At 44.0% G+C, this 23,806-nt stretch overlaps 1 protein-coding gene across 3 annotated transcripts in view; it reads right to left on the bottom strand.

Annotated features, from left to right (window-relative positions):
• Nucleotides 1-23,806, bottom strand: part of KMT2A (lysine methyltransferase 2A) — a 473,075-nt gene that overhangs the window by 59,425 nt on the left and 389,844 nt on the right. The window contains exons 28-31 of one of the 3 annotated variants that reach the window (XM_030220693.1): nt 15,483-15,542; nt 14,764-14,776; nt 1,559-1,572; nt 1,290-1,326 (exon numbers count right to left, since the gene is read on the bottom strand). The exons of 1 other annotated variant lie outside the window; for it this stretch is intronic. In XM_030220693.1, coding sequence (XP_030076553.1) covers nt 1,290-1,326; nt 1,559-1,572; nt 14,764-14,776; nt 15,483-15,542 — 124 coding nt within the window. The remainder of the gene's footprint in view (nt 1-1,289; nt 1,327-1,558; nt 1,573-14,763; nt 14,777-15,482; nt 15,543-23,806) is intronic. One more of the 3 variants, XM_030220691.1, reaches the window with a different exon arrangement.

Genomic DNA, 23,806 nt, shown 5'->3' with positions numbered 1-23,806 from the left:
TGCTGTCTGGATGTCTCAACGCCACCTGAAATTAAATATGACCAAAACCGAGCTTCTCATTTTCCCCCCCAAACCCACCTCCCCGCTCCCCCCGTTTTCTATTTCTGTTGATGACTCTCTCATTCTCCCTGTCTCCTCAGCTCGAAACCTTGGGGTCATCTTTGACTCTTCTCTCTCCTTCTCTGTTCATATCCAGCAGATCACCAAGACCTGTCGTTTCTTTCTTTACAACATCCGTAAAATCCTCCCCTTTCTTTCCGAGCACTCTACCAAAACCCTCATCCATACCCTTGTCACCTCTCGTTTAGACTACTGCAATCTGCTTCTTGCTGGCCTCCCACTTAGTCACCTCTCCCCTCTCCAAGCGGTTCAAAACTCTGCTGCCCATCTCGTCTTCCGCCAGGGTCGTTTTACTCATACTACCCCTCTCCTCAAGTCGCTTCACTGGCTCTCTATCCATTTTCGCATCCTGTTCAAACTTCTTCTACTAACCTATAAATGTACTCACTCTGCTGCTCCCCAGTATCTCTCCACACTCGTCCTTCCCTACACCCCTTCCCGTGCACTCCGCTCCATGGATAAATCCTTCTTATCTGTTCCCTTCTCCACTACTGCCAACTCCAGACTTCGCGCCTTCTGTCTCGCTGCACCCTACGCCTGGAATAAACTTCCTGAGCCCCTACGTCTTGCCCCATCCTTGGCCACCTTTAAATCTAGACTGAAAGCCCACCTCTTTAACATTGCTTTTGACTCGTAACCACTTGCCTCCACCTACCCTCCTCTCCTGTATACATTAATTGATTTGATTACTTTATTTTTTGTCTATTAGATTGTAAGCTCTTTGAGCAGGGACTGTCTTTCTTCTATGTTTGTGCAGCGCTGCGTACACCTTGTAGTGCTATAGAAATGCTAAATAGTAGTAGTAGTAGAAGAAACGCGCAAGATCCTATTCACCCCCTTGAAATCCAGGATAGGACACCAGGAATCTTTTTGGGCACCACAAAATAAATGGAACACCTCCTTCGTCTGGAGGGACCGGAATCACTGCCCTCAGGGTCAAAAGCCTCTCCAGGGTCTGTAGGACAGCTGCCATCTTGACCGGAGACTTGCAGGGAGAGACGAGGACGATGAAACTCCAGCGCATAGCCATCCTTGATATTGTCCAGGACCCACTGATCTGATGTCACACGGGCCCACCTCTGGTAAAACAGCTGCAACATGCCGCCAATGGGCACTTCCAGAGGCTGGGTCCCCGCACCCTCACTGTGAAGCTCTGGAATGTCCAGCACTTCCAGAGGCCCCATCATAACCTTCCCACCTGTTGCCCTGAAAGGAAGGAAAGGAATGTAAAGGCTGACCTCTACTCCAGTAACGACTATGCTCTTGGGCGATACCTGCATAGTTCTCTCAGGCGTCCTCGACTCATCAATCGGGGAGCTGAGCAGGACCAGTCCTCCAGGAGCCAAGGAACCTTGGATTCATCCAAGCTCTTCACCAGCTTCTCCAGCTCCTTCCCAAAGAGCAACTTGCCCTGGAATGGAAGCTGATTCAAATGAACCTTTGAGGCCACGTCTGCTGACCAATTCCAGAGCCACAGATATTGCCTTTCCGCAACCACCAGAGCCAGCTTCTCTGGAGATGCATGGAACAAGTCATAGAGAGCATCCAAAAGAAAGGCCATGCCCAACTCCAAGCTAATGACATCCGAAAACGCCTGTGAAGAGGATGCTAATGGTGCATCCAGGAGGTGCTCAGCCCGCCAAAAGAAGGCCCGCACCATGTAACCCCCACAAATGGCTGCAACGCCAAGACCGAAACCTCAAAGAAGCGCTTCAGTAGAGCCTCCATTCTATGATCCCGAGGGTCCTTAAAGGTCGCCCCACTCTCTACAGGTATAGCTGAAGAGTCGGAAAAACTTACTGAAGTATCTGTAAATCTGGAAGACATAATGGAGTTCTGCAAACTGAAGACTAGCAAATCTCCTGGACCGGATGGTATTCACCCTAGGGTACTGATAGAACTAAAAAATGAGCTGGTGGAGCTACTCCACATATACCTCATACAATCACATTTCAACCTTGTACTTGTACCGCCTTTCACGGTACTATGTAAGCCACATTGAGCCTGCAAATAGGTGGTAAATTTGGGGTACAAAAGCAACAAATAAATAAATAAATACTGTTATAGATTTGTAATTTATCCTTAAAATCCAGCATGGTACCGGAAGATTGGAGGGTGGCCAATGTAACGCCGATATTTAAAAAAGGTTCCAGAGGAGACCCGGGAAATTATAGACTGGCGAGTCTGACGTCGGTGCCGGGCAAAATGGTAGAGACTATAATCAAGAACAAAATTACAGAGCATGTTCAAAAGCATGGACTAATGGGACAAAGTCAACATGGATTTAGTGAAGGGAAGTCTTGCCTCACCAATCTGCTGCATTTCTTTGAAGGGGTAAACAAACACGTGGACAAAGGTGAGCCGGTTGATATTGTGTATCTAAATTTTCAGAAGGCGTTTGATAAGGCCTCTCATGAAAGAATACAGAGGAAATTAAAAGGACATGGGATCGGAGGTTGTGTCTTACTGTGGATTAAAAACTGGTTGAAAGATAGGAAACAGAGAGTAGGACTAAAAGGTCAATATTCGCAATGGAGAAGGGTAGTTAGCGGGGTCCCTCAGGGATCAATGCTGGGACCTCTGCTTTTTAACATATTCATAAATGGCCTAGAGATGGGGGTAACTAGTGAGGTAATCAAATTTGCTGATGACACAAAGTTAATCAAAGTAGTCAAATCGCGGAAAGATTGTAAAAAACTACAAGAGGACCTTACGAGACTGGGCGTCTAAATGGCAGATGACGTTTAATGTGAGCAAGTGCAAAGTGATGCATGTGGGAAAGAGGAACCCAAACTATAACTACGTCATGCAAGGTTCAGCGTTGGGAGTCATGGACCGAGAAAGGGATCTAGGTGTCGTCGCTGATGATACGTTGAAAACTTCTGCTCAATGTGCTGCTGTGGCTAGGAAAGCAAACAGAATGTTGGGTATCATTAGGAAAGGGATGGAAAACAAAAATAAGGATATTATTCTGCAGTTGTATTGCTCCATGGTGTGACCGCACCTTGAGTATTGTGTTCAATTCTGGTCGCCTCACCTCAAAAAAGACATAGTGGAATTGGAAAAGGTGCAGAGAAGGGCGACAAAGATGATACAGGGGATGGGATGGCTTCCCTATCAGGATAGGCTGAAGAGGCCGGGGCTCTTCAGCTTGGAGAAAAGGCGGCTGAGGGGAGATATGATAGAGGTCTATAAGATAATGAGTGGAATGGAACGGGTCGATGTGGAGCGTCTGTTTACGCTTTCCAAAAATACTAGGACAAGGGGGCATGCGATGAAGCTGCAGTGTGGTAAATTTAAAACGAATCGGAGGAAATGTTTCTTCACTCAACGCGTAGTTAAACTCTGGAATTTGCTGCCAGAAAAGATGGTTAAGGTGGTTAACTTAGCGGACTTCAAAAAGGGTTGTACGGCTTCCTGTAGGAAAATGCCATAGAATGTTATCGAATGGACGAGGGAATACAGTATTTCTAGGATGGGCAGGACAAATTGCTTGTTCTTTTGGCCACTGTCGGTAACAGGGTGCTGGGCTCAATGGACCCTTGGTCTGTCCCAGCATGGCGATGCTTATGTACTTAGGGACCCGGAAAGACTCCAGGTCCTACATATGGAGCTGATAAAGTCGAGCCATTGCACAACCAATGCACAATGGTGAATCCGGCGTCTGCCACCACCGGCTCTGGCACAGACCGTATAAGTCTGCCCAGCACTATCCTCGCCTCCCAACCACCAGCCCTGCCTCCCAACCACCGGCTCTGGCACAGACCGTACAAGTCTGCCCAGCACTATCCCCGCCTCCCAACCACCAGTCCCGCTTCCCACCACCGGCTCTGGCACAGACCGTATAAGTCTGCCCAGCACTATCCCCGTCTCCCAACCACCAGCCGCGCCTCCCGCTCTTGACTAAGCTCCTAAGGATCCATCCCTTCGGCACAGGATTCCTTTATGCTTATCCCACGCATGTTTGAATTCCGTTACCGTTTTCATTTCCACCACCTCCCGCGGGAGGGCATTCCAAGCATCCACTACACTCTCCGTGAAAAAATACTTCCTGACATTTTTCTTGAGTCTGCCCCCCTTCAATCTCATTTCATGTCCTCTCGTTCTACCATCTTCCCATTCCCGGAAAAGGTTCGTTTGCGGATTAATACCTTTCAAATATTTGAATGTCTGTATCATATCACCCCTGTTTCTCCTTTCCTCCAGAGTATACATGTTTAGTTCAGCAAGTCTCTCTTCATACGTCTTGTAATGCAAATCCCATACCATTCTCGTAGCTTTTCTTTGCACCGCTTCAATTCTTTTTACATCGTTAACAAGATATGGCCTCCAAAACTGAACACAATACTCCAGGTGGGGCCTCAACAACGACTTATACAGGAGCATCAACACCCCCTTTCTTCTGCTGGTCACACCTCTCTCTATACAGCCCAACAACCTTCTAGCTACGGCCACCGCCTTGTCACACTGTTTCATCGCCTTCAAATCCTCAGATACTATCACCCCAAGATCTCTCTCGTCACCCGTACCTATCAGACTCTCCCCGCCTAACGCATACGTCTCCCGTGGATTTCTATTCCCTTAGTGCATCACTTTGCATTTCTTCGCATTGAATTTTAATTGCCAAACCTTAGACCATTCTTCTAGCTTCCTCAGATCCTTTTTCATGTTTTCCACTCCCTCCCGGGTGTCCACTCTGTTACAGATCTTAGTATCATCCGCAAATAGGCAAACTTTACCTTCTAACCCTTCGGCAATGTCACTCACAAATATATTGAACAGACTCGGCACCAGCACCGATCCCTGAGGCACTCCACTACTCATCTTTCCCTCCTCCGAGCGAATTCCATTCACCACCACCCTCTGGCGTCTGTCCGTCAACCAGTTCACCACTTCAGGTCCTATCTTCAGCCCCTCCAGTTTATTTAAGAGCCTCCTGTGGGGAACCGTGTCAAAAGCTTTGCTGAAATCTGAGTAGATTACGTCCATAGCTCGTCCCTGATTCAATTCTCCTGTCACCCAATCAAAGAACTCAATGAGATTCGTTTGGCACGATTTCCCTTTTGTAAAACCATGTTGTCTCGGATCTTGCAACTTATTGGCTTCCAGGAAATTCACTATCCTTTCCTTCAGCATCGCTTCCATTACTTTTCCAATAACCGAAGTGAGGCTTACCGGCCTGTAGTTTCCAGCTTCTTCCCTATCACCACTTTTGTGAAGAGGGACCACCTCTGCCATTCTCCAATCCCTCGGAACCTTTCCCATCTGCAAGGATATATTAAACAAATCTTTAACAGGACCCGCCAAAACCTCTCTGAGCTCCCTCAATATCCTGGGGTGGATCCCGTCCGGTCCCATGGCTTTGTCCACCTTTAGCTTTTCAAGTTGTTCATACACACTCTCTTCCGTGAACGGTGCTCTATCCACTTCATTCTCAATTGTACTATTTCCAGTCCATCGCGGTCCTTCTCCAGGATTTTCTTCTGTGAAAACAGAACAAAAGTATCTATTTAGCAAATTGGCTTTTTCTTCATCATTTTCCACATAGCGGTTCGCAGTATCTTTTAGTCTCACAATTCCCTTTTTAGTCATTCTCCTTTCACTAATATACCTGAAGAAATTTTTGTCACCCCTCCTTACATTTCTAGCCATTTGTTCTTCCGCTTTTGCCAGTCGTATCTCTCTCTTGGCTTCTTTTAGTTTCATCCGGTATTCCTCCATGTGTTCCTTTTCTTGAGTTTTTCTGTATTTCTGGAACGCCAACTCTTTAGCCTTTATTTTCTCAACCACTTGCTTGGAGAACCATATCTGTTTTCTTTTTCTCTTGCTTTTATTTACTTTCCTTACATAAAGGTTCGTGGCCCTATTTATAGCTTCTTTCAGCCTGGACCACTGTCCTTCCACTTCTCGTACTTCCTCCCAGCCCATCATCTCCTTCCTCAGGTATTCCCCCATTTTACTAAAGTCAGCACGCTTGAAATCCAGGACTTTGAGTTTTGAGTGGCTGCTCTCCACTTTAGCTGTTATATCAAACCAAACTGTTTGATGGTCACTGCTGCCCAGGTGGGCACCCACTCGGATATTTGACACGCTATCCCCATTTGTGAGCACCAGATCCAGTGTCGCTCCCTCCCTCGTGGGTTCCATCACCATTTGTCTGAGCAAAACACTTCGGAAAGCATCCACGATCCCTCTACTTCTTTCCGATTCCGCAGACGGAACCTTCCAATCTACATCCGGCAGATTGAAATCTCCCAGCAACAGCACCTCTCTCATGCTTCCCAACTTTTGAATATCTGCGATCAGGTCTTTATCTAATTCCTCCAATTGTGTCGGAGGTCTGTAAACACCCACGTGGACAGAGGTTCTATCATCTCTTTTTAAGGTGATCCATATCGCTTCTTCCTTTCCCCAGGTCCCTGTCATTTCAGTCGCAGTGATATCATTCCTCACATACAGAGCTACTCCGCCACCTTTACGACCCTCTCTATCCTTCCTAAATAGATTATAGCCTGGTATGTTTGCATCCCATTCATGGGAACCATTTAGCCACGTCTCTGTGACTGCAACAACATCCAAGTCTGCCTCCAACATCAGGGCCTGAAGGTCATGAACTTTATTGCTTAGACTGTGAGGATTTGTGGTCATCGTTTTCCATCTACATTTTCGCCCACGTACGGGCACGTTGTTTTCCGGCTCCTCTGATTCCATGTCAAGCGATCCCAAATATAGTCTGTGCTATAGGCCCTCTGGCACTCTTCAGTACTGGCATTAGGCATTTAAAAATTTCTCCCCCCCCGGTCTATTTTTGCACATACCCACAGCAGGAATATTCTTCTCTCGTTCCAGCGGTGGTTCTGTGCTCTCCGTGCTGCACAGATAATGAGCCATTCTGCTGGGGAATGCTCCTCCCTTATTGTCACATAGTTTCCTCTGATTGGTCCGTCTTTCGTTGCCTAGTGTTGCCTGGGAACGGTGTTGTGATGGTCCTTTGTGTTTCAGAATGTTGAGGGTGTTTTTTCTGATTGGTCCGTCATGCGAGGGTGGGGCAGAGAGACATGGTCAGTGTTGTGGTTTCACCACCATGAATCCATGAACCCTTCAGTGAGTGACTGAGTGACTTCAGAACGTTGTCTTCAGAACATTGAGGGTGAGTTTTATTATAGTAGATATTTATCTACCTCACTCTCTCTATATATACATATGTGTACGTGTCTCGAGAATTTTTTCAAGTGTTGCGGTCTAACATGATTTTGTCTCTTTGCCGTTTTGTAAGACCTATTTATTTGGAGGATCTAAGGATCCAGAATTTCATAAATACATACTCATTAATTTATAGAGTCATATACAGTGAATTCTAGTTAACTGGGAACACACCGGGACTTCTATACTTTGCTCCAGTTAAGTGGCTGCTTGATTAAACAAAGTAGTAAGGAGTGCTAAATGAGTACAGTACAAGAATAAAAGTAAAATTTTCCATTTATTCATTAATCTGAAAATTCTTTGATCAGATTGTACCATTTCTGGTCACACCTAGAGAACTTTCTTTGATACAGCACTTAGCTGACTCACTGTGAGGTAATCACTGCACAGCAGGAGGTGGGTTGAGCTCTGAATAGAGAGACAGAGACCACTTGTTTGTAGCATTCCATGTGCTGGACCTGAACCAAATTACTGCTAAGTAAATTCTGATGATCTTATTCTAACTTCTCAATTCTTTGGCTAAAGGTTGAGATACCTGATATTCTGTTTAATTTAATGCTTATTGCTTAATTAATTTGTCCTGTGAACCCGCTTTCTTTTCCTGCCTAGCTCTGATAGAGGATAGGCTTTTCAAACTGCATTGTGGTTATAAAGTTGAACCCTCTTTCTTTTCCTGCCTAACTCTGATAGAGGATAGGCTTTCAAACTGCATTGTGGTTATGAAGTTGCATTTTACATTGATGAAACTGCTATAAATATTGGGAATATTTAGATTTATTTACAAAAGGAAAGTTATATTCTAGGGGAATTTGAAAGTTAAATCAAATGAAAATTCTTTGATCAGACTGTACCATTTCTGGTCACACCTAGAGAACTTTCTTTGATACACCACTTAGCTGACTCACTAGGACTTATATTTCAGCAAAGCTTTTGACACGGTTCCCCACAGGAGGCTCCTAAATAAACTGGATGGACTAAAGATAGGACCCGGAGTGGTGAACTGGATTAGGAACTAGTTGACGGACAGACGCCAGAGGATGGTGGTTAATGGAGTTCGCTCGGATGAGGGAAAGGTGAGTAGTCGAGTGCCTCAGGGATCGGTGCTGTGGCCGATTCTGTTCAATATATTTGTGAGTGACATTGCCGAAGGGTTAGAAGGTAAAGTTTGCCTATTTGCAGATGATACTTAAGATTTGTAACAGAGTGGACACCCGGGAGGGAGTGGAAAACATGAAAAAGAATCTGCGGAAGCTACTACTACTACTTGACATTTCTAAAGCGCTACTAGGGTTACGTAGCACTGTACAATTTAACATAGGACAGTCCCTGCTCAAAGAGCTTACAATCTAAAGGACAAATGTACAGTCAGTCAAATAGGGGCAGTCTAGATTTCCTGAAAGGTATAAAGGTTAGGTGCCGAAAGGAACATTGAAGAGGTGGGCTTTGAGCAAAGATTTGAAGATGGGTAGGGAGTGGGCTTGGCGTAAGGGCTCAGGAAGTTTATTCCAAGCATAGGGTGAGGCGAGGCAGAATGAGCGGATCCTGGAGTTGGCGGTGGTGGAGAAGGGTACTGAGAGGAGGGATTTGTCCTGTGAGCGGAGGTTACGGGCGGGAACGTAAGGGGAAATGAGGGTAGAGAGGTAATGAGGGGCTGCAGACTGAGTGCATTTGTAAGCTAGAAGAATGGTCTAAGGTTTGGCAATTAAAATTCAATGCGAAGATATGCAAAGTGATGCACTTAGGGAGTAGAAATCCACGAGAGACGTATGCGTTAGGCGGTGAGAGTCTGATATGTACGGACGGGGAGAGGGATCTTGGGGTGATAGTATCTGAAGATCTGAAGGCGACGAAACAGTGTGACAAGGTGGTGGCTGTAGCTAGAAGGTTGCTAGGCTGTATAGAGAGAGGTGTGACCAACAGAAGAAAGGAAGTGTTGATGCCCCTGTACAAGTCGTTGGTGAGGTCCCACCTGGAGTACTGTGTTCAGTTTTGGAGGCCATATCTTGCAAAGGATATAAAAAGAATTGAAGCGGTGCAAAGAAAAGCTACGAGAATGGTACGGGATTTGCGTTACAAGACGTATGAGAGACTTGCTGACCTGAACATGTATACCCTGGAGGAAAGGAGAAATAGGGGTGATATGATACAGACGTTCAAATATTTGAAAGATACTAATCCACAAAAGAACCTTTTCCGGAGATGGGAAGGTGGTAGAACTAGAGGACATGAAATGTGATTGAAGGGGGGCAGACTCAAGAAAAATGTCAGGAAGTATTTTTTCACAGAGAGAGTGGTGGGTGCTTGGAATGCCCTCCCACGGGAGGTGGTGGAGATGAAAACAGTAACTGAATTCAAACATGCGTGGGATAAACATAAAGGAATCCTGTTCAGAAGGAATGGATCCTCAGAAGCTTAGCTGAGATTGGGTGGTGGAGCTGGTGGTGGGAGGCGGGGCTGGTGCTGGGCAGACTTCTACGGTCTGTGCCCTGAAAATGACAGATACAAATCAAGGTAAGGTATACACAAAAAGTAGCACATATGAGTATATCTTGTTGGGCAGACTGGATGGACTGTGAAGGTCTTTTTCTGCCGTCATCTACTATGTTACTATGTAACAAAAATACAGACAAGCAGAAATAAAAGTTGCAAATCACACATATTTCCTTGAACATTCTATAAATGTTGAAGGAATTGATTGAGTGCATCCTGATAATTCCCTCATTGACTGCAGCTGAACAAGATTAGCACAGGCTTCTAGAGCAGATACAGGCCTTCCTTCATTGTCTTCCTGCAGAAAGTCATAATCCAGAAATGGAATTTCCTAGCATCCTGGTTTGTCACTCGTTCATGCTTAGTGTCATCCTCTTTGGTTTCCCGATCTTCTGATGTTTGACTGAAATTTGTTCATCCTCACAACCTTAATTTTCATTATTCTTGATGCATGACTCTTCATAGTTTTCTACATGGTGTGCTTCCAAAATAACATCATTTTGACTTTTGGACACATCTTGTGGATCCAAGTGTGAGTGTTTAAAACCACACTGAGGAAAACTGTGTTGAATGGTTTGGGTGCTGACATTTCACCAACTATCAGCAATAAACTGCACCACTTGTAAAACATTGATCCTTGCACTAACCTCCTTTGATGTTGAAGATGATGTGAACAGATTTTCTTTGATTGCTTCAAGATGTAAATTACCAGCTTTGCACAATATAAGGTCTTCACGTTTTTTTAGGATTCCCATGTCCACTTGCTGCATTAGTGATGTGGTGTTGGGAGACAGAAATTCCACTTGGATATTTTTCAGAGTCTAACTCCCCTGTTTACTAAGCCGAACAGCAATGCTGATACTGCCCAAAGTGAACGGGTTGTGTTGGCAATGGCATTAATGTAGCTTAGTAAATAGTGGGGTAAGGGTGGGTATGTAGAACCATTTATCAAGAACTAGCCACATTTCCTTGACTTCCATTTTAATTTGATGTCTCCACTCATTAGCTAGTTCTTAAAAATTTCAGATGTCATCCGTGCATTTTGGTTAGCATGATATAAAACTGGTAAATTGTCAATACTAATTTCTTAAAGAGGTTTTGCAATTTTCCCAATAACCTGCATCTTCCATCAGCTCCTGATAGCATGGTACTGTCACACGATCTACTAACATAGTAACATAGTAGATGACGGCAGAAAAAGACCTGCATGGTCCATCCAGTCTGCCCAAGATAAACTCATATGTGTATACCTTACCTTGAATTTGTACCTGTCTTTTTCAGGGCACAGACCGTATAAGTCTGCCGAGCAGTATTTCCCGCCTCCCAACCACCAGTCCCGCCTCCCATCACCGGCTCTGGTACAGACCGTATAAGTCTGCCCTCCCCTATCCTAGCCTCCCAACCACCAACCCCTCTTCCCCCCACCTGCTCCGCCACCCAATTTCAGCTAAGCTTCTGAGGATCCATTCCTTCTGCACAGGATTCCTTTATGCATATCCCACGCATGTTTGAATTCCGTTACCGTTTTCATCTCCACCACCTCCCGCGGGAGGGCATTCCAAGCGTCCACCACCCTCTCCGTGAAAAAATACTTCCTGACATCTTTCCTGAGTCTGCCCCCCTTCAATCTCATTTCATGTCCTCTCGTTCTACCGCCTTCCCATCTCCGGAAAAGATTCATTTGCGGATTAATACCTTTCAAATATTTGAACGTCTGTATCACATCACCCCTGTTCCTCCTTTCCTCCAGGGTATACATGTTCAGTCAGCAAGTCTCTCTTCATACGTCTTGGAACGCAAATCCCATACCATCCTCGTAGCTTTTCTTTGCACCGCTTCCATTTTTTTAACATCCTTCGCAAGGTAAGGCCTCCAAAACTGAACACAGTACTCCAGGTGGGGCCTCACCAACGTCTTATACAGGGGCATTAAAACCTCCTTTCTTCTGCTGGTCACTCCTCTCTCTATACAGCCTAGCAATCTTCTCGCTATGGCCACCGCCTTGTCGCACTGTTTTGTCGCCTTTAGGACCTCAGATACTATCACCCCAAGATCCCTCTCCCTGTCCGTGCCTATCAGACTCTCCCCGCCTAACACATACGTCTCCCGTGGATTTCTATTCCCTAAGTGCATCACTTTGCATATCTTCGCATTGAATTTTAATTGCTAAACGTTAGACCATTCTTGTAGCTTCTTCAGATCTTTTTTCATGTTTTCCACTCCCTCTGGGGTGTCCACTCTGTTGCAAATCTTGGTGTCATCTGCAAAAAGGCAAACTTTACCTTGTAACCCTTCGGCAATGTCACTCACAAATATATTGAACAGAATCGGCCCCAGCACCGATCCCTGAGGCACTCCACTACTCACCTTTCCCTCCTCCGAGCGAACTCCATTCACCACCACCCTCTGGCGTCTGCCTGTCAACCAGTTCCTAATCCAGTTTACCACTTTGGGTCCTATCTTCAGCCCCTCCAGTTTATTTAAGAGCCTCCTATGGGGAACAGTGTCAAAAGCCTTGCACGTCCTTGATTTAATTCTCCTGTCACCCGGTCAAAGAATTCAATGAGATTCGTTTGGCACGATTTCCCTTTGGTGAAACCATGTTGTCTCGGATCTTGCAACTTATTGGCTTCCAGGAAATTCACTATCCTTTCCTTCAGCATCGCTTCCATTACATTTCCAATAACCGAAGTGAGGCTTACCGGCCTGTAGTTTCCAGTTTCTTCCCTATCACCACTTTTGTGAAGAGGGACCACCTCCGCCGTTCTCCAATCCCTCGGAACCTCTCCCGTCTCCAAGGATTTATTAAACAAATCTTTAAGTGGACCCACCAGAACCTCTCTGAGCTCCCTCAGAATTCTGGGGTGGATCCCGTCCGGTCCCATGGCTTTGTCCACCTTTAGCTTTCCAAGTTGTTGATACACACTCTCTTCCGTGAACGATGCTCTATCCACTTCATTCTCAGGTGTACTTTTGCCAGTCCCTCTCGGTCCTTCCCCAGGATTTTCTTCAGTGAAAACAGAACAAAAGTATCTATTTAGCAAATTGGCCTTTTCTTCATCATTTTCTACATAGCGTTTCGCTGTATCTTTTAGTCTCACAATTCCCTTTTTAGTCTTTCTCCTTTCACTAATATACCTGAAGAAGTTTTTGTCTCCCCTCCTTACATTTCTAGCCATTTGTTCTTCCGCTTGCGCCTTCGCCAGACGTACCTCTCTCTTGGCTTCTTTTAGTTTCATCCGGTATTCCTCCCCGTGTTCCTCCTCTTGAGATTTTCTATATTTCTGGAACGCTAACTCTTTAATCTTTATTTTCTCAGCCACTTGCTTTGAGAACCATATCGGTTTCCTTTTTCTCTTGCTTTTATTTGTTTATTACTTCTTTCAGCCTGGACCACTGTCCTTCCACTTCTCGTATGTCCTCCCAGCCCATCAGCTCCTTCCTCAGGTATTCCCCCATTTTGTTAAAGTCAGCTCGCTTGAAATCCAGGACTTTGAGTTTTGAGTGGCCGCCATCCACATGAGCCGTTATATCAAAACAAACCGTTTGAAGGTCACTGCTTCCCAGGTGTGCAGCCACTCGGACATTTGACACACTATCCCCATTCGTGAGCACCAGATCCAACATGGCTCCCTCCCTTGTGGGTTCCGTCACAATTTGTCTGAGCAGAGCACTTTGGAAAGCATCCACAATCTCTCTACTTCTTCCTGATTTCGCAGACGGAACCTTCCAATCTACATCCGGCAGATTAAAATCTCCCAACAACTGTTTTTTTTGAACCAGGAGTGTTCGTATGTAGGTCAGGGAACTGTCAGGTGTGGCACAGTAAAATAAGCTTGTCTCATCAACATTGTAGATGTCATTCACACAAAAGTTATGAAGCAAATTTGGAAGTTTTGTGGATTTCTACTGTTTGGCATAGTATCAGCACTGCCCATCTCACTATGTGCCTTCTTGAACTTTATCCCAAACCTGCATTTCCATTGAGACAACCGTCTGTTACTTCAAAATCAGTGCGACCCAGTTTTCTAGCTAACTCCTCTGACGTGCTTTTCAACACTGGCCCATTTACACGCACACCTCATTCAGTTACAATTGAGAACCATTGATTGAGGGCCTCTTCAACATCTGAATCCTTATCTTCATGCTTTGGTTTCTGGGAAATTCCCTGTTGTCTTTCATGTAATGTCCATTAATTTCTTAATTTCTCTTGTTGCTGTATAATGCATACTATTGTAGATTTTGGCACTCTAGTTATCTCTGCCAATTAGCAATGACTTGTGTTAGACAGTTGATTTTCAAATTGTTCAAGCAAGCTGATTTTGTCAGCAAGTGTTAGATCTCTCCTAGGCATTTTAAATGCACATGCCACAGGTCGGACATGACACACCCCGCAGTAGCACATGTACTTAAACGCAGCTGCCCATTTATACTTAGTGACGTGTCAATGACAGTGTGGATGTTGCTGGCCCAGTTAAATGGTGTGGTGTTCCAAATAAGTGAAACTTTTCCTGGCTATAATCTCAATTTGTTTTTATTCTCTGGGGTTTCTACTAAATAAACAGCTGCCTCAATTAACAGGAATCCACTGTATATGTAATATATTTTCTTGGTTGTTTTTATAATTATTTTATTGATTAATTTATGTGTTTGATTACATTGTGATGTCCAACTGCTTTTATTTTTTTCGTTTCTTATGTTATTATAGTTCTATGCTTTATTCCTGATGCAGCCTGAGGGTGAAATGTGGCCACATCAGGTTTTTACTTTGTAATAAAAATGTAAATGTAATTGAATTAAATGCAATTTTGGCACTTATATACAAGAAAAACAAGACAAACATAATATTAAAAAAGGTAACAAACCTAAATACCCACACAGTCAATCACAATATTAGGTTTGAGTCTCTTCGTTTCTAGTGTGGTAATACTGTTTTGTTGGTCCTTGGACTAAGCCACACCTGCTGTACACCAGCTTGGTGGGAACGTCTTCATAAAGGCAATGAATGTATCTTAATAATAAATAATTGGGCTCCAATGATTTGAATATACATGCATATGGCATGTACTACTACTACTACTACTGTTAGTATTTCTATCTATAACAATGGGAATCTAAATGCAGGAGCAATTTTCTAATTCATTTGCACTTCCTATGTTCTGACATGAGTGCTAACTGCTCAACAATTTTTGAATATGAGCATGGAGAAGGTATCTAGAAATTGTAGGGTCTTACGCTAGTTCAATTGCTGTCTCTATGTGCCTTAATTTACACAATTTTAATAATAATTTCATTCTCTCTTCACTTTTCTAGGACTGGTTATACCAGTTGGGTCAGTCTGAAACTATGCCTTCTCCCTCCACCACCTACAAAGAGACTATATTCAGTTTTGCAGTGCTTTTGCTATAAAACGAACATTACTGGATTCTAGTATTATTGCTTTAAAAGTAATAGTAAGCCTAGTCAAAAGAACAGTTAATCTCAAAGCCATCTGAAATCCCCAGTTCTGGTGATGTTGGGCAAAGAATAAGAACATAAGAATAGCCATAATGGGTCAGACCAATGGCCCATCTAGCCCAGCACCCTGTTTCCAACAGCGGCAAATCCAGGTCATACTAGCAGTGTCTACACACAATATAAAGACAAATTTGGGCTTTATATCTGCTCACCCTGTTGGCTGCTCACACTCTTGCTTCTGTGGAAGATCTGAATTCACTGTTGCTGAGTTTCTTTAAAAAAAAAAAAAAAAAAAAAAGACCATTTTTAAGTGAAAGGAGAAATTAGATCTTACCCGCTATTTTACTTTCCTTGAGTCTCTCCAGACCATTCCGAACGAATGAGTACGTGAACTTCTATCAGCATATGGAAACTGAGAACTACTGATTGATGTCACTATAGAAGGTTTTGTGAAGTCCTGAGATATCCAGTATTTTTACTGACAAAGCAAATGGTAGAGAACAAGAACAAGAACATGGACAACAGATTCTTGAAATAACCCAAGGAAGGAAGGAAGGAAACAACCAAACATGAAATTCAAGTTGTCCACTGACAACCATGAAAGGAATTGCTGATTCTGAAACTGACCGGGCAAATGTTCAGTTCCAGAACTCTCACGCCAAAATCAAGCATGCTGTCCACAAATATCTTCACCGGGCGGGTTCGGGAATGGTCTGGAGAGACTCAGGGAAAGTAAATTAGCAGGTATGATTCCCTTCCTTTGGAGCTGAGAATTGCTGAATTCGAGATTTTGTAAGTTGTTAAAGGCTTACTTATTTTCTATTTATTTTTCGTAATTTTTTGAGCTTGTTTAATATAATAAGATAGCTTGGTTAGTTTATATATAATTTAGTATTTTTGTATTTTTCTCTAGTGATGGCCTAGTCTTCATTTGAACTGTAATCTATATTGATCCTTAATTGGTATATTGTGGAATGGAAATTTTGTTGTATTGTATCATTTCTCCTTCCACATCATCTTTCCAAACCATTCCCGACAAGTGGGAAGTACCAACATAGTACTCAAGAAGGGTGGGTTACAGATAGGCCCTGGGTCAACATAAGAACCCCAAAATACACATCCTGTTTTGCCTGCACATCCAGCCTGTAATGCTTCAAAAAAGAATGAAGAGACAACCAAGTTGCCACTCTAAAAAATACCCTGCAGAGGAATCGGAGAATGTTCAGCCCAGGAAGAAGCCTGAGCCCTAGAATGAACCTTCAACACCTCTGGTACCTGGCCACTGCTAAGCAAGTATGCTGAGGCAATGGCCTCTTTGAACCATCTGGCTATAGAAGCCTTCAATGCTGCTTCACCCTTCCTTGGACCCCCAAATAAGAGCAAAGAGTTGGTTGGTCTTTCAAAATTCCACTGTCCACTGCACATAAGAACCAGTGCCTTGCGCACATATAGAGGAGAAAGGGACTTGAGAGAACCCTCTCGAGAAAAAGCAGGCAGAGAAATAGACTAATTAACTTGAAAAGGAGAAACTACCTTAGGTAGAAAGGTCGGAACTGGGCACAACTTACCTTTCCTGAGAAAAGATGAGGAACAGCTCCCTATAAGACAAGGCCTGTGACTTTGAAATGCATCACCAAGGTGATAGCTATCAAAAATACACCTTCAGAGAAAGGTCGCGAGGCATGCTCCAGGGGCTCGAAAGGCGCCTTAACCAAGGCCAACAAAACTAAATTCAAGTTTCACGGTGGAACAATTTGTCTGACAGGAGGCCTCAAACCCCCTAGAAAAAATGTGAAATGTCTCGATGAACAGCAACAGAACCCTGAATCAGGCCCCCAAAACAAGCGAGTGTTGCCAGATGCACGCAAAGAGAAGGCAGGACCAACCCCTTCTGTGAACCATCCTGGAGAAAATCCAAGATCTCCCTCCACAGATGTCTGGAGAGGAGAGATGTCCCTCTCCTCACACAAATCATTGAAGATCTGCCAAACTCAAACATAAGTTAAAGAGATGAATCGTTTCCTCAAACTCAGTAAGGTCTGAATGACTCCAGGAAAATAACCTTTCTTTAGCAACCTCGCCTGCACAACAGCCAAGCCGTAAGGAGAACTGAGCCATGTCTGGCATCCGAATGGGACCTGGGGAGAGCAGATTGTCCGACAGTGGCAATTGAAGAGGATCGCCTACCTGCAAGCACATCAGATCTCTGTTCTATAGGTACGTCAGCCAGTCTGGAGCTAGCAACATAACCTGACTGCAGTGACACTGGATCCTTTGAAGTACACCACCTATCAGAGGCCACGGAGGAAAAATGTATAACAAACCTAAGGGAGGCCAGGGCTGGGCCAATGCATCCAACCCTGCTGCTAATGGATCCTTTCTTCAACTGAAACATCTTGGTGCCTTTGCGTTGACTGGTGTGGCCATGAGCTTCAACATGGGACATCCTCAGCGATGGACAATTGCCTGAAAGGTAAACTCTGACAGACCCAGCTCTCCTGAATTCAGAAAATGCCTGCTGAGATGGTCTACTTCCAGGTTGCTGGACCCCACAACATGAGTCACTGAGAGTAACAGAAGACGATGTTCTGCCTAGGACATGAGTTTGCCTATCTTCATTGCCAGCAAAGGACTCTTGGTACCTCCCTGATGGTTGATATAAGTGACTGCTGTTGCACTGTCTGACAAGACCTTGACCACCTTGTGGCACAGGAGCGGCTGGAGTGTCCAATAGAATTCCGCTAAGCAGAGAACTCTATGGCCCCACAAGGATACACAGACAGCAGAAAAAAGTGGGTGATGGACCACAGGTTTACAAATTCTTTTAACCTAAGACTGTCTCGGCCGGCATGGTTAAAAAGTGAGGTGAAGGAAGCAATTAGAGCTGAAAGAAAATCCTTCAGAAAATGGAAGAAGGAACCGACTGAAAATAATAAGAGTGAGCATAAGGAATGTCAAGTGCAAAGTGCTGATAAGGAAGGCAAAGAGGGATTCTGAAAAAAAAGATTGTGTGGGAGGCAAAAACACATAGAAAATTTTCTTTTAGGTATATTTAAAGCAAGAAGCCGGGAAAAGAATCGGTTGGACCACTAGATGACCAAGGGGTAAAATGGGCAATCAGGGAAGACAAAGCCATAGTGGAGAGATTAAATGAATTCTTTGCTTCAGTCTTTACAGAGGCAGATTTGGGACCGATACCGGTGCCAGACATGGTATTCAAAGTTGATGAGACAGAGAAACTGAATGAAATCTCTATAAATCTAGAGGATGTAATGGGGCAATTTGACAAATTGAAGAATAGCAATTCTCCTGGACCAGATGGTATTCATCCCAGAGTACTGATAGAATTGAAAAATGAACTTGTACTGGACAATATACAACCTCCCTCCCTCCCTTCGACCTTCATGGTGCCTGGAATACACCTACCTTATTTGACCACAACATACTTGGCGAATGCCTTTACGGTACTGTGTAAGCCACATTGAGCCTGCAAATAGGTGGGAAAATGTGGGGTTCAAATGTAACAAATAAATAAATAATATGTAATTTATCTTTAAAATCAAACATGGTAAAGGAAGATTGGAGGGTGGCCAATGTAACACCAATTTTTAGAAAAGGTTCCAGAGGAGATCCGGGAAATTATAGACCTGTGAGTCTGACGTTGGTGCCAGGCAAAATGGTAGAGACTATTATAAAGAACAAAATTACAGAGCACATTCAAAGCATGGATTAATGAGACAAAGCCAACACGGATTTAGTGAAGGGAAATCTTGCCTCACTGATCTATTACATTTCTTTGAAGGGGTGAACAAACATGTGGATAATGGTGAGCTGGTTGAAATTGTGTATCTGAATTTTCAAAAGGCGTTTGACAAAGTACCTCATGAAAGATTCCAGAGGAAACTGGAGAGTTATGAGATAGGAGGTAGTATCCTATTGTGGATGAAAAACTGGTTAAAAGATAGAAAACAGACAGTAGGGTTAAATGGTTAGTATTCTCAATGGAGAAAGGAAGTGGGGTTCCCTAGGGGTCTGTACTGGGATCACTGCTTTTTAACATATTTATAAATGACCTAGAGAAGGGAGTAACTAGTGAGGTAATTACATTTGTTGACGACACAAAGTTATTCAAAGTTTCTAAATTGCAAGAGGATTGTAAAAAATTACAAGAGGACCTTACGAGACTGGGAGACTAAATGGCAGATGACGTTTAATGTGAGCAAGTACAAAGTAATGCATGTGGGAAAGAGGAACCCGAATTATCGCTACGTCATGCAAAGTTCCACGTTAGGAGTCACCGACCAAGAAAGAGATCTAGGTGTCGTCATTGATACCTTCTGCTCAGTGTGCTGCGGCGGCTAAGAAATTAAGAAAGCAAATAGAATATTGTGTTCAGTTCTGGTCACTGCATCTCAAAAAAGATATAGTGGAATTAGAAAAGGTGCAGAGAAGGGCGACGAAAATGATAAAGGGGTGGGACGACTTCCCTATGAGGAAAGGCTAAAGTGGCTAGGGCTCTTCAGCTTGGAAAAAAGACGGTGAGAGGAGATATAATAGAGGTTTACAAAATAATGAGTGGAGTGGAATGGGTAGACGTGAAGCATCTGTTTACTCTTTCCAAAAATACTAGGACTAGGGGACATACGATGAAGCTACAAAGTAGTAAATTTAAAACAAATCGTTTAAAACAAATCAGAAAAACTTTTTCTTCACTCAAAGTGTAATTAAACTCTGGAATTTATTGCCAGAGAATTTGGTAAAGGCGGTTAGCTTAGTGGAGTTTTAAAAAGGTTTGGACGGCTTCCTAATGGAAAAACCCATAGACCGTTATTAAAATTGACTTGGGGAAAATCCACTGCTTATTTCTGGGATAAGCAGCATAAAATGTTTTGTAATTTTTTGGGATTTTGCCAGGTATTTGTGACCTGGATTGGCCACTGTTGGAAAGAGGATGCTGGGCTTGATGGACCTTTGGTCTGTCCCAGTACGGCAATACTTATGTACTTATGTCTCCATTGTCTCTGGAACCCATGGTTCATCACCCACTTTTTTTTCTGACAGGAGCAGCTGTAACATTAGAAGAGCCAACCAATTGCCCTTGTCTCTGAGCAATAGACAGACCAGCGGCACTCCTTCGTCGACCAGCTTCCCTGAGCTACCTGTCCATGGCAATGAGCCCCCCCCAACCTGAGACTGCATCCGTAGTCATCAGAATCCACTGTGAGATTTCCAGGTCTATGGCCCGATCCAAATGCTTCCAGTCCAACTGTGACATATCAGTCATTTAGAATGGAACCTGCAAGAGGGGGGTATGATTGAGGCCAATTTTACAACAGATTTGCCTGAAAAGGGCACATGTGTGCTCTCACCCACAGTACCGCCTCTATGGTGACTGCAACTGAACCCAGCATCTGCAGCACCTCCCAAGTCAATGACCTGTAACAACTGAGAAGATGCTGGAGTTGGGAATGAATCTTCCGAATCCTTGCGTTCAGGAGGAAAACCTTGCCTTCACGAGTGCTGAAGTGAACTCTCAGATATTCCAATGACCGGGTCAGAGACAGAGAACTCTTAGCAAGATTCACAACCCATCCCTGATGTGGAGAACCTGAACCACCTGGGATATGACTCTGGTTCTCCACGAAGGACTTCACTCGAATCAACCAATCATCCAGGTAAGGGTGAACCAAGATGCCCTCCTGCTAGAGATGGGCTGCCACCACTACCATCACTTTGGAGAAGGTCATCGGGGCCATGGCTGCTACTACTACTACTACTACTACTATTTAGCATTTCTATAGCGCTACAAAGCGTATGCAGCGCTGCACAAACATAGAAGAAAGACAGTCCCTGCTCAAAGAGCTTACAATCTAGTACCAAAAGGCAATGCGCTTTAATCTGGAAATGGCCGCTCAAGATGACAAAGAGGAGGAATTTCTGAAGATTCGAGTGAATGGGAATATGGAGATGACTAATCTGAAGGTTTTCATATGGAACGATGAGACTCAAACTCTGTTCTCCTTTTCGAGATCAAATCAGACGATATTTGGAAGATCACTTTCTGTTCAATACCAGTTTATTGCTGTATGTTACACAAAATTTGTAATGTTTAAGTTCTTAATAAAAATTTAATGTAAAAATCAGACGAAATGAACCCTCTTTCTTGGGCACTATAAAGTAAATGGAATATCTGCCAGAACCTTTCTCGTCCTGAGGAACAGGGATAATCTCCTCCCTAACCATGAGTCTGTCCAGGACCTGATGCACTGCTGTGGTTTTCAGTAGACACCATGAAGATGTGCTCTTTAATTTGGTAAGGAAATAATTTTGATGCAGGTTTTAATTTTAGTTCTGTCTTGTGGCACGATTATCTTGGTTTGCTAAATAGACTGTGTATTTATATGTATTACGAGTTTTATGGGATTTTTGTGCACTAATACTTCTGCTAGTAATGATTTTAACCAAAGTTTATGTGGTATAATTTATCTTGTTCTACCAAATAGCCTGTGTATTTATATGCACTATGAGTTTTATATTTCTTGTACTAACACTTCTGCTATTAATGGTTTTAACAAAATGTGTTAATCATGTTATGTATTTTTAATATATATCTATTCATTTACTATTTTTAATATACTGATGTTGTTATATTTTTTTCCATATGGTTGTAACCTCTGATGCAGCCTATAGGAAGGTGAAACATGGCTTCGTCGGGCATTGTTGGACTCTTAAGTGGTGGAAATAAAAACCTTTTTAGAACAGAAGACATGTGTTCTTCTTTTGTGGACCACCTATGTGGAGCTGCTGGCTGTTGCCGGAGGCGAAGAATCCTGGGTCACAGGCTCCCTGGGAACTGAATCTGGACAGGTACAACACAGGCCGCTCACTGGGGAAACATGTTGTGCTGCACAAGCCGCGCAGTGGCGAACCTTGTCAGAAGGAGCCACTGCAGCACCGAAGCAGACTCTGTGATGCCCAGCTTCCCATCGTTAACAGCCAGAAAACATTGCCCTGAAGAGTCTTGGAGTTGAAAATGCACTCAGCACAGTACTAACCCCTCTACATATTTTTTTTGCTCTTGGTTGTTCTGTTCAGCCTAAAAGGAAGCACTCAAGGAACCCCTCCCAAGAAGAGCAAGGGAGGGGGGCCAAGGGACAGGCATGCTCCAGACTGAGGGTGGGGGGAGGGACCCAAAAAACTTTAGTATACACCCCCTGAGGTGCAAGGAACCAGAATGGCTGAGACCTTCACTAAAACATAGTAACATAGTAGATGACGGCAGAAAAAGACCTGCACGGTCCATCCAGTCTGCCCAAGATAAACTCATGTGTATACCTTACCTTGATTTGTACCTGTCTTTCTCAGGGCACAGACCGTATAAGTCTGCCCAGCAGTTTTTCCTGCCTCCCAACCACCTGTCCCGCCTTCCATCACCGGCTCCGGCATAGACCGTATAAAAGTCTGCCCTCCCCTATCCTCGCCTCCCAACCACCAACCACTCTTCCCCCCACCTGCTCTGCCACCCAATTGTAGCTAAGCTTCTGAGGATCCATTCCTTCTGCATAGGATTCCTTTATGCACATCCCATGCATGTTTGAATTCCGTTACTGTTTTCATCGCCACCACCTCCCGCGGGAGGGCATTTTCAAGAGTCCACCACCCTCTCCGTGAAAAAATACTTCCTGACATCTTTCCTGAGTCTGCCCCCCTTCAATCTCATTTCATGTCCTCTCGTTCTACCGCCTTCCCATCTCCGGAAAAGATTCGTTTGCGGATTAATACCTTTCAAATATTTGAACGTCTGTATCATATCACCCCTGTTCCTCCTTTCCTCCAGGGTATACATGTTCAGGTCAGCAAGTCTCTCTTCATACGTTTTGGAACGCAAATCCCATACCATCCTCGTAGCTTTTCTTTGCACCGCTTCCATTTTTTTGACATCCTTCGCAAGGTACGGCCTCCAAAACTGAACACAGTACTCCAGGTGGGGCCTCACCAACGTCTTATACAGGGGCATTAAAACCTCCCTTCTTCTGCTGGTCACACCTCTCCCTATACAGCCTAGCAATCTTCTAGCTACGGCCACCGCCTTTGTCACACTGTTTCGTCGCCTTCAGGTCCTCGGATACTATCACCCCAAGATCCCTCTCCCCGTCCGTGCCAATCACACTCTCCCCGCCTAACACATATGTCTCCCTTGGAGCATCCCAATGAAGCTGGGTTGCACAGTCATTCACCCACCATCTGCTGGGAGACTGAGAAATACTGGATATCTCAGGGCTGCACAAGACCTTATACAGTAACATCAATCAGTTGTTCTCAGTCTCACTCTGCTGATAGAACTGCCCATACCCATTTGTCGGGAATGGTCTGGAGAGATGATGAGGAATGTAAAGGTTTTTAATTCATCTAAATAAGATGCTTTGACTCACTGGGACCTGTAACGTGGTTATGGACATATTAATAAGCTTGTGAAAAACATGACTACTGCTAGACTATCTGCAGATATATACCTGCCAAAGTCAAACTCAATTAC

Source organism: Microcaecilia unicolor, chromosome 12, assembly GCF_901765095.1.
Source record: "Microcaecilia unicolor chromosome 12, aMicUni1.1, whole genome shotgun sequence".
Lineage (NCBI taxonomy): Eukaryota > Metazoa > Chordata > Amphibia > Gymnophiona > Siphonopidae > Microcaecilia > Microcaecilia unicolor.
The sequence above is the reverse complement of the archived record's forward strand: the minus strand, read 5'-3'. Positions and strand labels throughout refer to the sequence as shown.